The following is a 13,362-nucleotide window of genomic DNA, read 5'->3' as shown; positions in this document are numbered from 1 at the left end:
TCTAAGAGGGGATTTTGGGGAGTGTCAGGGGATTTTGAGGAGGAATTTTGGGGTCAAAGAGGGAATTTTGGGGGGTTTCAGGGGAATTTGAGGATACTGAGATGGATTTTGGGGGGTCCCAGGGGATTTTGGGGGGTTTCAGGGGGAATTTGAGGATATTTGAGGGATTTTGGGGGGTCCCAGGGGATTTGGGGGGGGTCTCAGAGGGGATTTAGGGATACTGAGATGGATTTTGGGGGTTCCCAGGGGAATCTGAGGAGTCCCAGGGGATTTTGGGGGGGTCCCAGTGGAATTCGGGCGGTCCCAGGGAATTTTGGAGGGTCTCGGGGGATTTTGGGGATCTCGGGGGATTTGGAGGGTCTCAGAGGGCATTTGGGGATATCGAGAGAGATTTTGGGGGGTCTCAGGGGGGATTTGGGGGATCTCAGGGTATTTTAGGGGATTTCAGGGGGGATTTGAGGATATTTGAGGGATTTTGGGGGGATCTCAGGGGACCCCCGGGCTGTCATTTTCACACGGGGGGCGTGGTCTTAGCGCCAAAGCCCCGCCCACCAGGGCATGACGGCCCCGCCCCTTCCTTATGGCGGGAAAGGGGAGCGGGCCTGCTGTTTGATTGACAGCTCCGCTGGCCAATCGTGAGGGAGGAAAGCGGCCACGCCCCTTCCGCGGTACCGGAGCGCGCGCGGCGGCTCCGGAACACCGGAACCGAACCCGGGACCCCCGAACCGAACCCGGGACTCCAGAACCGGCCCCGGGACCTCAGAACCGACCCCGGGACCCCCCGGTACCGACCCCAGATTTCCCCGAACCCCGCCATGGAACCGGACCCGGACCCGAATCCCGGAGCCGCCACCGACCCGACACCGGCACCGGCACCGGGGGGGAAGCGGAGACGATTCACGCTTCGACAGGAGGGTCCCGAAGACCCCCCGGTACCGGGGAGGGAACGGAACCGGGGATGGGACCGGGGACATCACGGGGGACCGGGGAAGGGCGAGGGGACACCGGGGGTCCCGGGAATCACCGGGAAGGGACTGCGAAGGGAACCGGGAACCGAACCGAGGACCCAGGAGGGGACAGGACCGGGGATGGAACCGGGAAGGGACCGGGGACCGAACGGGGCACCGGGAACGGGGAAGGGCGAGGGGACACCGGGAGTCACCGGGGAGGGGACAGAACCGGGGGTGGAACCGGGAACGGGGGACCGGGGACATCACTGGTGACCGGAGCGGTCCCGGTGTCCCCAGAGTGACCGGAGCGGTCCCGGTGTCCCCACGGTGACCGGAAGTGTCCCGGTGTCCCCGCCAGGTCCCGTCGCTGTTCCGAGCCTCCGCCGCGCCCCCCCCGGTGCCGGCGCCGGTTCCGGTTCCGATCCCGCCCGGTGCCGCTTCTTACGCTGAGTTCGTGGTGCGGGGCTCGGGGGGCACCGGGATCCGCGGGGAGCAGAACCGGGACCGGGGGCAGAACCGGGAGCAGAACCGGGAGCAGAACCGGGATGGGGATCCCGGACCCACCGGAACCGCAACCTCGGGACCCCTCCCGGGACCTCCGGGACCCCTCCCGGCCCCCGGGGACCGGGACCAGAACCAGAACCGGGACCAGAACCAGAACCGGGACCGGGACCAGGACCAGAACCGGGACCAGAACCGGGAGGTGCCGGCCCTGCCCGTGCTCAAACCGGGCACCAAGAGCAGCAGCATCATCGTCAGCCCGCGGCAGGTGGGCGGGGCCATATCGCGACATGAGGGGGAGGGGTCCTGTCTGCCGATATCGCGGGGTTGGGGCTCATGTCGCGACATGGGAGATGTTCTGCCCCCCGATATCGCGAGGTTTGGGGGTCATGTCGTGACATGGGGTGTCCTGCCCCCCGATATCGCGAGGTTTGGGGTCATGTCGCGACATGGCCCCGCCCCGCTGTGTCCCCAGCGCGGCAATCCGGTGCTGAAGTTCATCCGCAACGTCCCCTGGGAGTTTGGGGACATCGTCCCCGACTACGTCCTGGGCCAGAGCAGCTGCGCCCTCTTCCTCAGGTGAGCTCAGGTGTGACCAGGTGTGACCTCAGTGTCCCCAGGTGTGCCCTCAGTGTCCCCAGGTGTCCCCTCAGTGTCCCCCAAGAGAGCACAGGTGTGCCCAGGTGTGCCCCCAGTGTCCCCAGGTGTGACCTCAGTGTGCCCAGGTGTCCCCTCAGTGTCCCCAGGTGTGCCCAGGTGAGCACAGGTGTGACCTCAGTGTCCCCAGGTGTGACCCCAGTGTCCCCTCAGTGTCCCCAGGTGAGCTCAGGTGTGCCAGGTGTGACCTCAGTGTCCCCAGGTGTGACCCCAGGTGTCCCCAGGTGTGCCCAGGTGAGCTCAGGTGTGACCCCAGTGTCCCCAGGTGTGACCCCAGTGTGCCCAGGTGTCCCCAGGTGAGCTCAGGTGAGCTCGGGTGTGCCCAGGTGTGCCAGGTGTCCCCTCAGTGTCCCCAGGTGTCCCCGGGTGTGCCAGGTGTCCTCTCAGTGTCCCCAGGTGTGACCCCAGTATCCCCAGGTGTGCCCAGGTGTCCCCTCAGTGTCCCCAGGTGTCCCCTCAATGTCCCCAGGTGTGACCCCAGTGTTACCAGGTGTGACCCCAGTATCCCCAGGTGTCCCCAGGTGTCCCCTCAGTGTCCCCAGGTGTCCCCTCAATGTCCCCAGCTGTGCCAGGTGTGCCCAGGTGTGACCCTAGGTGTGACCCCAGTGTCCCCAGGTGTCCCCGATATCCCCAGGTGTCCCCGATGTCCCCAGGTGTCCCCAGGTGTCCCTGATGTCCCTGTCCCTGATGTCCCCAGGTGTCCCCGATATCCCCAGGTGTTCCTGAGTATCCCCAGATGTCCCCAGGTGTCCCCAATGTCCCTGTCCCCCCAGTCTCAGGTATCCCCTCAGGTGTTCCAGGTGTCCCAGGTGTTCCCAGGTGTCCCCGATGTCCCTGTCCCCAATATCCCCAAGTGTCCCCAGGTGTCCCCAGGTGTCCCCACTGTCCCTGTCCCCCAGTCTCAGGTATCACCACCTGAACCCCGATTACATCCACGAGCGGCTGCGGGCGCTGGGGCGGAGCTTCGGCCTGCAGGTGCTGCTGCTGCAGGTGGACGTGGTGAGATGGCACTGTCACATTGTCATTGTCACTGTCATTGTCACCTGGTCAGTGTGTCACTGTGTCACTGTCACTGTCATTGTCACTGTCACACTGTCACTGCCATTGTCATCTGGGCACTACCGCCCTGTGCTCCTGCAGGTGCTGCTGCTGCAGGTGGACGTGGTGAGATCATTGTCACCTTGTCATTGTCACTGTCACTGTGTCACTGTCATTGTCACCTGGTCAGTGTCACCTTGTCACTGTCACTGTCACACTGTCACTGCCATTGTCACCTGGACACTACCGCCCTGTGCTCCTGCAGGTGCTGCTGCTGCAGGTGGACGTGGTGAGATCATTGTCACCTTGTCATTGTCACTGTCATTGTCACTGTGTCACCTGGTCACTGTCACTGTCATTGTCACTGTCACACTGTCACTGCCATTGTCACCTGGACACTACCGCCCTGTGCTCCTGCAGGTGCTGCTGCTGCAGGTGGACGTGGTGAGATGGCACTGTCACCTTGTCATTGTCACACTGTCATTGTCACTGTGTCACTGTCACTGTCACTGTGTCATTGTCACTGTGTCTCTGTCACTGTGTCACTGTCACCCTGTGTCCCCATGTGTGTCACCTCCCTGTGCTCATCCAGGTGCTGCTGCTGGAGGTGGACGTGGTGAGATGGCACTGTCATTGTCACTGTGTCACACTGTCACTGTGTCATTGTCACTGTGTCACTGTGTCACTGTCACCTTGGCCCTGTCACTCTGCACCCCCATTCGTGTCCTATCACTGTCACTGTCCCTCTGTCCCTGTCCCCTCCCAGGTGGACGTGGGTGAGGTGGCCTTGGCTGTGTCACTGTCACTCCCTGTCCTTGTTTTTGTCCCTGTCCCCGCACCTGCCCTGTGTCCCTATCCTGTCACCTGTCCTTCTGTCCCCTCACCGGTCCACTGATGTGTCCCTGTCCTGTGTCCTCACCTGTCCCTGTTCCCTGTCCCCTAATCTGTCCTCCTGTCCCCTCCCCTGTCTCTGTCCCCTCACCTGTCCCCTTGACTGTCCCTGTCCCCTGACCTGTCCCCTGTCCCCATGTCCCCTGTCCCATGTCCCTGTCCCACCTGTCCCATGTCTCCTCACCTGTCCCCTGACCTGTCCCCTGTCCCCTGACCTGTCCCCTGTCCCCTGACCTGTCCCCATCTCACCTCACCTGTCCCCATGTCCCTGTCCCACCTATCCCTGTCCCTATCCCCATGTCCCCTGACCTGTCCCTGTCCCCATGTCCCTGTCCCCTCACCTGTCCCTGTCCCATGTCCCTGTCCCCATGTCCCTGTCCCTGTCCCACCTGTCCTTGTCCCCTCCCCTGTCCCCATGTCCCTGTCCCCTGACCTGTCCCTGTCCCCTGTCTTATGTCCCCTCCCCTGTCCCTGTCTCCATGTCCCCTGTCCCCTCACCTGTCCCCTGTCCCACCTGTCCCTGTCCCCATGTCCCTGTCCCCATGTCCGTGTCCCTGTCCCACCTGTCCTTGTCCCCTCCCCTGTCCCCATGTCCCTGTCCCCTGACCTGTCCCTGTCCCCTGTCCCTGTCCCCTGACCTGTCCCCTGTCCCCATGTCCCCTGTCCCCATGTCCCCTCCCCTGTCCCCATGTCCCCTGTCCCCATGTCCCCTCCCCTGTCCCCATGTCCCTGTCCCCTGACCTGTCCCCTGTCCCTGTCCCACCTATCCCTGTCCCCTCACCTTTCCCTGTCCCTTCACCTGTCCCTGTCCCACCTGTCCCTGTCCCCATGTACCCTGACCTGTCCCCATATCCTCTCACCTGTCCCCTGACCTGTCCCCATGTCCCCTCACCTGTCCCCCTGTCCCCTGTCCCCATGTCCCCCTGTCCCCTCACCTGTCCCCTGACCTGTCCCCATGTCTCTCTCACCTGTCCCTGTCCCCATGTCCCTGTCCCACCTGTCCCCTCACCTCTCACCTGTCTCCCCTGTCCCTGTCCCCATGTCCACTGTCCCCTCACCTGTCCCACCTGTCCCTGTCCCCTCCCCTGTCCCCATGTCCCCTGACCTGTCCCTGTCCCTGTCCCTGTCCCTGTCCCTGTCCCCACAGCGGGACCCCCACCAGGCTCTCAAGGACCTGGCCAAGGTTTGTCTCCTCACCGACTGCACGCTGCTGCTGGCCTGGAGGTACGGCCTGTCCCCGTGTCCCCGTGTCCCCTGCTGCCACCCCAGCCGTCCCCAAATGTCCCCAAACGTCCCCAAACGTCCCCACAGCGCGGAGGAGGCCGGCAGGTACCTGGAGACCTTCAAATCCTACGAGCAGAAACCGCCGGACCTGCTCAAGGAGCGCGTGGAGCAGGACTTCCTGTCGCGGGTCAGTGTCCCCAAGTGTCCCCAAGCGTCCCCAGGCCACCCCCAGCTGTCCCCAAGTGTCCCCTGACCCCCCCCACAGGTGACAGACTGCCTGACCAGCGTCAAATCCGTCAACAAAACCGACGCCCTGAGCCTGCTGGGCACCTTTGGGGTGAGTGACGCTTGGGGACGTGCCACCCCCGCGGTGTCCCCAACCTCTGTCACCCCCCCCCCCCCCGGAGCTTTGTCACCTCCGTGTCCCCTCCCCGCAGTCGCTGGCGGCCGTGGCGGGCGCGTCCCGGGAGGATTTGTCCCTTTGTCCCGGCGTGGGACCCCAGAAGGTGAGTGACACAAAGAGGGGGCGGGGTTGGGGACATTTGGGGACACCCCGGTGTCCTCTTGTCACTTTGTCCCCGAGCAGGCCAAGAGACTCTTTGATGTCCTGCACGAGCCTTTCCTCAAGACCCCCCGATGAGCCCCCAAAAACTCCTGATTTTGGTAATAAATGACATTTAGTGGTGACACAGGTGACAAAGGTGACACAGGTGACACTCGGGGTCACTCCTGCTCCTCCTCCCGTTTGTGCTTCTTCTTCTTCTTCTTCCTCTTGGCCACCTCTGGGGCCACCAGAACGTCCTGGGGGGGTCCTGGCCCCTCCCCGGGCTCTGTCCCTGCGGGTGGCACCGTCCCCTGCGATGTCACCGTGTCCCCAGGTGCCACCAGCTCCGGTGTCACCTTCGCCTTCTTCCTCTTCCTGGCGGCGGGGGGGGGGCGCGGGGGGGTCCCCGAAGCTCTGGGTGATGGTCAGGGACCCCCGCAGGGGGGGGGCACAGCCCAGGGACCCCTCTGGGGACACCGGGGACAGCAGCAGGGGACAGTCCCCTCCCCCCGGGCCAGCCCGCAGCACGTACAGCTTGGTGTCCTTGGTGTCCTTGGTGTCATTGTCACCGTTGTTGTCACCGGTCCGGAGGCGCTCGAGGCCGTTCAGGGGCACCGGGCAGCCCTCGAGGCTGGGGAGGGGGACATTGGCATTGTCACCCCTCAGTGACACTGGGACCCCTCACATTGTCATTGTCACCTTCTGGTGACACTGTGACACTCCCCATTGTCATTGTCACCCCTCAGTGACACTGGGACACCCCTCACATTGTCATTGTCACCTTCTGGTGACACTGTGACACTCCCCATTGTCATTGTCACCTCCTGGTGACACTGGGACCCCCCCCCCCCCCATTGTCATTGTCACCCCCCCAGTGAAACTGGGACACCCCTGTGACAGTGGGACCTCCCCTCACATTGTCACTGTCACAACCTGGCGACCCTGGGACCCTCCCAGTGACACCGTGACACCCCTCACATTGTCATTGTCACCTTCTGGTGACACTCTGACACCTCCCATTGTCATTGTCCCCTCCCGGAGACACCATGACAACCTCACATTGTCATTGTCACCTCCTCAGTGACACTGGGACACCCCTCACATTGTCATTGTCACCCTCCAATGACACTGGGACCCCTCCTCACATTGTCATTGTCACCCCCCAGTGACACTGGGACCCGTCACATTGTCATTGTCACCTCCCCAGTGACACTGAGGACCCCCCAGTAACACTGTGACCCCCTCACATTGTCATTGTCACCACCTGGTGACACTGGGGACTTCCCAGTGACATTGTGACCCCCCCAGTGACACTGGGACTCCTCACACTGTCACCTCACTCCCCACCATGTCCCCATTGTCACCTTTGGGGACAGAAGTCCACGGGGACTCGGATCGGCTGTGTGACCCCCCCAATGTCCCCAATGTCCCCCCCATTGTCACCTCTGGGGACAGAAGTCGGCGGGCGCTCGGATCAGCCACAGCTCCGTGCGGGGCCCCTCCCGTGTCCCCAATGTCCCCCCCAATGTCCCCCATGTCCCCCCCATTGTCACCTTTGGGGACAGAAGTCCACGGGCGCTTGGATCAGCCATGTCCCCCTCAATGTTCCCATGTCCCCACAATGTCCCCAGTGTCCCCATTGTCACCTTTGGGGACAGAAATCCGCGGGTGCTCGGATCAGCCACAGCTCCGTGCAGGGCCCCCCCCAATGTCCCCATGTCCCCCCCCAATGTCCCCATTGTCACCTCTGGGGACAGAAATCCGTGGGCGCTCAGATCAGCCCTGTGACCCCCCCAATGTCCCTCATGTCCCCATTGTCACCTTTGGGGACAGAAGTCGGCGGGCGCTCGGATCAGCCCTGTGACCCCCCCAATGTCCCTCATGTCCCCATTGTCACCTTTGGGGACAGAAATCCGCGGGCGCTCGGATCAGCCACAGCTCCGTGCGGGGCCCCTCCCGGGCCAGGGCCACCCCCGGTGCCACCGCCTCGAACTCGGGGGGACACCGGAACCGCTGGAACCGCGGCGGTGCCGCTGGGGACACGGGGACACGGGCGGGTCACCCTCGGTGTCCCCTCGGTGCCACCACAATGTCCCCTCAGTGTCCCCTCAGTGCCACCACAATGTCCCCTCAATGTCCCCTCAGTGTGGCCTCAATGTCCCCCCAATGTCCCATCAATGTCCCCTCAGTGTCCCCATCAATGTCCCCATCAGTGTCCCCTCAATGTTCCATCAATGTCCCTTCAATGTCCCCTCACTGTCCCCTCAGTGTCACCTCAGTGTCCCCTCAGTGTCCCCTCAGTGTCCCCTCCAATGTCCCATCAATGTCCCCCCAATGTCCCCATCAGTGTCCCCTCAATGTCCCCACAATGTCCCCTCAGTGTCCCCTCCAATGTCCCATCAATGTCCCCCCAATGTCCCCATCAGTGTCCCCTCCAAGTCCCCTTAATGTCCCCTCAGTGTCCCCATCAATGTCCCCTCAGTGTCGCCTCAATGTCCCATCAATGTCCCCATCAATGTCCCCTCGATGTCCCCTCGGTGTCCCATCAGTGTCCCCATCAATGTCCCCACAATGTCCCATCAATGTCCCCTCCAAGTCCCCTCAATGTCCCCTCAGTGTCCCCATCAATGTCCCCTCAGTGTCGCCTCCAATGTCCCCCCAATGTCCCCTCCAATGTCCCCTCAGTGTCCCCTCAATGTCCCATCAATGTCCCCATTAATGTCCTCCCAATGTCCCCTCAATGTCCCCAATGTCCCCAATGCCCCCCCCGTGTCCCCAAAGTCCCCCCGCGCATCTCCATCCGCCCCGTGTCCCCAATATCCCCAATCTCCCCCATATCCCCGTGTCCCCAATCACCCCCAGACCCCCTCAGTGTCCCCCAGACCCCCCCATGTCCCCAAAGTCCCCCCAATGTCCCCAATGTCCCCAAAGTCCCCCCAATGTCCCCTAAAGTCCCTAAAGTTCCCCCCGCGCATCCCCATCCGCCCCGTGTCCCCGTGTCCCCAATCTCCCCCGTATCCTCGTGTACCCCATCAACCCCAGACCCCCTCAGTGTCCCCACGACCCCGTCAATGTCCCCAAGACCCCCCAGACCCCCCCCATGTCCCCAATGTCTCCCCCATGTCCCCAAAGTCCCCCCCGTGTCCCCAAACTCCCCCGTGTCCCCCCGCGCATCTCCATCCGCCCCATGTCCCGGTGTCCCCAATCTCCCCCATATCCCCGTGTCCCCAATCATCCTCAGACACCCCCAGTGTCCCCCAGACCCCCCCAATGTCCCCAATGTCCCCAATGTCCCCCCAATGTCCCCAATGTCTCCCCCATGTCCCCAAAGTCCCCCCCGTGTCCCCAAACTCCCCCGTGTCCCCCCGCGCATCCCCATCCGCCCCGTGTCCCCAATCTCCCCCATATCCCCGTGTCCCCCATCACCCCCAGACCCCCTCAGTGTCCCCCAGACCCCCCCAATGTCCCCAATGTCCCCCCCATGTGCCCAAAGTCCCCAAAGTCCCCCCGCGCATCCCCACCCGCCCCGTGTCCCCATGTCCCCAATCTCCCCCATATCCTCGTGTCCCCCATCACCCCCAGACCCCCCAATGTTCCCACGACCCCGTCAATGTCCCCAAGACCCCCCCATGTCCCCAATGTCCCCCCAATGTCCCCAAAGTCCCCCCCGCGTCTCCAAAGTTCCTCCGTGTCCCCCCGCGCATCTCCATCCGCCCCGTGTCCCCGTGTCCCCAATCTCCCCCATATCCCCGTGTCCCCCATCACCCCCAGACCCCCCCAGTGTCCCCAATGTCCCCGCAATGTCCCCAAAGCCCCCCCGTGTCCCCCCTCACCGTCCATGCCGCCGCCGCGTGCCCGCCTGGCTCCGCCCCCCCGTCCCGCCGCGCACTTGGTACGGTCCTGGGCGGGGTTAAGGGGGCGTGGTTTCACATAAACCACGCCCATCATATACTTAAATGGGCGTGGGCGTGGCCTCGCCGCGAGCGGCACCGGCCGCGTTTAAAGGTACAGCGACCCCCGGAACGACCCCGGCCCGGGGGGAACGGGGGGGGGCGGAACCGGGGCCGCGGGGGGGTCGGGGGGCACCGGAGGGGCGGGGCTGAGGGGTGGGGGGTTGGGGGGGGGGGGAGATCCGGGCTCCCGGCGTGCACCGGGACGGGACGGGCGGGGGCGTGGCTGGGAGGAGCGGAGCAACAGGTACGGGGGAGGGGGGGGGAAATTTGGGTGTCGGGACCCCCCCGGTGGGAACGGAGACCCCCCCAGAGGGAGCTGAGTCCTTCCCGTGGGACCCCCCGAGGGTCCGGAACTCTTCCCGTGGGACCCCCACCCCCCACCGTGGGATCCGTCCCCTCCCCCCCGTGGGATTCGTTTCCCGTGGGATCCCTTCCCCACCCCCCCGGGACTGTTTTCCTTGAGATCCCCCCGGTTTTTGGGATCTCCCCCCCGTGGGATCCGTTCCCCGTTTTTAGGATCCCCCCCCTCCCCGGTTTTTAGGATCCTTTCCCGTGGGATCCCCCCGGTTTTTGGGATCCTTTCCCGTGGGATCCGCTCCCCGCGGGTCCCGCCCCCCGTTTTTAGGGTCTCCCCTTCCATGGGATCCCCCCCAGTTTTTAGGATCCCCCCCGTTTTTAGGATCCCCCCCGGTTTTAGGGTCTCCCCTCCCGTGGGATCCCCGCCGGATTTTAGGACCCCCCCCGTTTTTAGGATCCCCTTCCCCCATTTTTAGGACCCCCCCGGTTTTTAGGATCCTCTCCCCGTTTTTAGGATCCCCCTGTTTTCAGGATCCGCTCCCTGCGGGTCCCGCCCCCCCGTTTTTGGGATCCGCTTCCCTCGGTCCCGCCCCCCCGTTTTTAGGATCCCCCCGGTTTTTAGGATCCCTCCTCGTGGGATCCCCCCCGTTTTTAGGATCTCCCCCCGATTTTTAGGACCCCCCCGTTTTTTTAGGATCCTCTCCCCTCGGTCCCTCCCCCCGTGTTTCGGATCTGCCCCCCAGTTTTAGGACCCCTCCCCGGTTTTAGAGTCTCCGCTCCCGTGGGTCCGTTCCCCCCGGTTTTTAGGATCCCCTTCCCCCATTTTTAGGACCCCCCAGTTTTCAGGATCCTCCCCCATTTTTAGGATCCCCTCCTGTGGGATCCGCTCCCCCCGTTTTTAGGATCATCCCCCGGTTTTAGGATCTCCCCTTCCGTGGGATCTGCTCCCCTCCGTCCCGCCCCCCCCATTTTTAGGATCCCCTTCCCCCATTTTTAGGATCCCACCCCCGTTTTTTAGGATCCGCTCCCCTCGGTCCTGCCCCCCGATTTTCAGATCCCCCCCGATTTTTAGGGTCTCCTCCCGGTTTTTAGGATCTCCCCTCCCGTGGGATCCGCTCCCCGCGGGTCCCGCACCCCGTTTTTAGGACTCCCCCCCGTTTTTCGGATCTGCCCCCTCGTTTTTAGGGTCCCCTCCCGTGGGATCCGCTCCCCCCGGTCCCGCCCCCCTTTATTCGGCTCTGACCCCCCTGTTTTTTAGGATTCCCCCCCCCGGTTTTTAGGATCCCCTCCCGGTTTTTAGGATCCCGCCCGGTTTTTAGGATCCCCCCCGGTTTTTAGGATCCCCTTCCCCCATTTTTAGGACCCCCCCCCCGGTTTTTAGGATCCGATCCCCCCGGTCGCGCCCCCCGTGTTTCGGTTCTGCCCCCTCCCCCCATTTTTAGGATCCCCCCCATTTTTAGGATCCCCCCGTTTTTTAGGATCCCCCCCCCCGTTTTTAGGATCCCCCCCGTTTTTAGGATCCCCCGGTCTCGCCCCCCGTTTTTAGGGTCTCCCCTTCCGTAGGATCCTCTCCCTGTTTTTAGGATCCCCCCCCCTTTACAGGATCCCTTCCCGTGGGATCCGCTCCCCTCGGTCCCGCCTCCCCCCGTTTTTAGGACCCCCCCGGTTTTTAGGATCCGCTCCCCTCGGTCCCGCCCCCTCCAGTTTTAGGACCCCCCTCCGTTTTTAGGGTCTCCCCCCCCGTTTTTAGGATCCCCCCGGTCCCGCCCCCGTTTCGGGCTCTGCCCCCCACCCCCGGCACCCCGGGGCGCAGGGTGCGGCCCCCCCGCGCCTCCCCCGCGTGACCCAGCGCTCTGGAATTGGGCGGAGAGGCCGCGGGGACGCGCCAGCGACACCGGGAGCCACCGGGAACCTTTAGGTACCACCGGGAGCCCTCAGGTACCCACCGGGACCCACCGGAACCCCTTTAGGTACCACCGGGAGCCTTTAGGTACCCTCCGGAACTCCCCGGGACCCACCGGGAACCTTTAGGTACCACCGGGAGCCCTCAGGTACCCACCGGGACTCCCCGGGACCCACCGGGAGCCTTTGGGACCCACTGGGACCCACCGGAACTCTTAGGTACCACCGGGAACCTTTAGGAACCACCGGGACCCACTGGGAGCTCTCAGGTACCCACCGGGACCCACCGGGACTCTTAGGTACCACCGGGAACCTTTGGTACCACCGGGACCCACCGGAACCCCTTAGGTCCACCGGGAACCCTCAGGTACCACCGGAACCCACCGGTACCCACCGGGACCCCTTAGGTGCCACTGGGACCCACCGGGACTCACCAGAACTCACCGGGACCCACCGGGATCCCTCAGATACTGCCCGGGACCCCCCCAGCACCCACCGGGACCCACCGGGACCGAGTCACACCCACCGGGACCCCTCAGGACCCCCCCAGCACCCACTGGGACTCAGGTACTGCCCGGGACCCCCAGCACCCACCGGGACCCACTAGGACCGAGCCACACCCACCGGGACCCACCGGGACCCCTCAGATACCCCCTGGGACCCTTTCGGTACCATCCGGGACCTCCGGGACCGAACCACACCCACCGGGACCCCCGGGACCGAGCCACACCCACCGGGACCCCTCCAGCACCCACCGGGACCCCCGGGACACACCCACACCCACCGGGACCCAGCCACACCCCCAGGTACCCCCTGCACCCATCGAGACCCCCCAAGTACCGATCCCCAAGGGCAGGACCCCTGGGTGGGATTTCGGGGTCCTGGGGGTGGATCCCGAACCCCCTGAGTGGGATTTGGGGGTGCCGGGGTAAATTCCGGACCCCCCCGACTCAGATTTGGGGTTCTGGACCCCTGGGTAGAATTTGGGGTCCTGGGGGTGGGTCCCGAACCCCCGACTCAGATTTGGGGGTGCTTGGGGACCCCAGGATAGAATTTGGGGTCCTGGAGTGGATGCCAGACCCCCCAGCTCAAATTTGGGGGTGCCGGGGGTGGGTCCCGGACCCCTGGGTGGGATTTGGGGGTGCTGGGGTGGGTCCCGGACCCCCCAGCTCAGATTTGGGGGTGCTTGGGGACCCCAGGGTGGGATTTGGGGTCCTGGGGGTGGGTCCCGAACCCCCGACTCAGATTTGGTGTCCCGAACCCCTGGGTGGGATTTGGGGGTGCTGAGGTAAATTCCAGACCCCCCGACTCAGATTTGGGGTTCTGGGGGTGGGTCCCAAACCCCCTGACTCAGATTTGGGGTCCCGGACCCCTGGGTAGAATTTGGGGGTGCCGGGATAAATTC

The 13,362-nt window shown here is 64.1% G+C and overlaps 2 protein-coding genes across 2 annotated transcripts; one reads left to right on the top strand and one right to left on the bottom strand.

Moving 5' to 3' along the window:
* The first annotated feature begins 657 nt into the window (after nt 1–657).
* On the top strand, nt 658–5,948 carry ERCC1 (ERCC excision repair 1, endonuclease non-catalytic subunit). The gene is made up of 9 exons (XM_033083924.1): nt 658–932; nt 1,309–1,719; nt 1,927–2,030; nt 3,008–3,107; nt 5,185–5,261; nt 5,349–5,448; nt 5,527–5,598; nt 5,699–5,767; nt 5,848–5,948. Exons 1-9 carry the CDS (start codon nt 816–818, stop codon nt 5,899–5,901), a joined length of 1,104 nt encoding a protein of 367 aa, XP_032939815.1. The 5' UTR covers nt 658–815; the 3' UTR covers nt 5,902–5,948.
* Nucleotides 5,939–9,739, bottom strand: POLR1G (RNA polymerase I subunit G). Its single transcript, XM_033083865.1, has 4 exons — nt 9,639–9,739; nt 7,703–7,838; nt 6,013–6,436; nt 5,939–5,977 (listed from the first exon to the last, which is right to left on the bottom strand). The coding sequence occupies exons 1-4, from the start codon at nt 9,643–9,645 to the stop codon at nt 5,939–5,941; spliced, it is 606 nt and encodes a 201-aa protein (XP_032939756.1). The 5' UTR covers nt 9,646–9,739.
* Nucleotides 9,740–13,362: the final 3,623 nt, after the last annotated feature.

Source organism: Catharus ustulatus, chromosome 34 (assembly GCF_009819885.2).
Source record: "Catharus ustulatus isolate bCatUst1 chromosome 34, bCatUst1.pri.v2, whole genome shotgun sequence".
Lineage (NCBI taxonomy): Eukaryota > Metazoa > Chordata > Aves > Passeriformes > Turdidae > Catharus > Catharus ustulatus.
The sequence above is the reverse complement of the archived record's forward strand: the minus strand, read 5'-3'. Positions and strand labels throughout refer to the sequence as shown.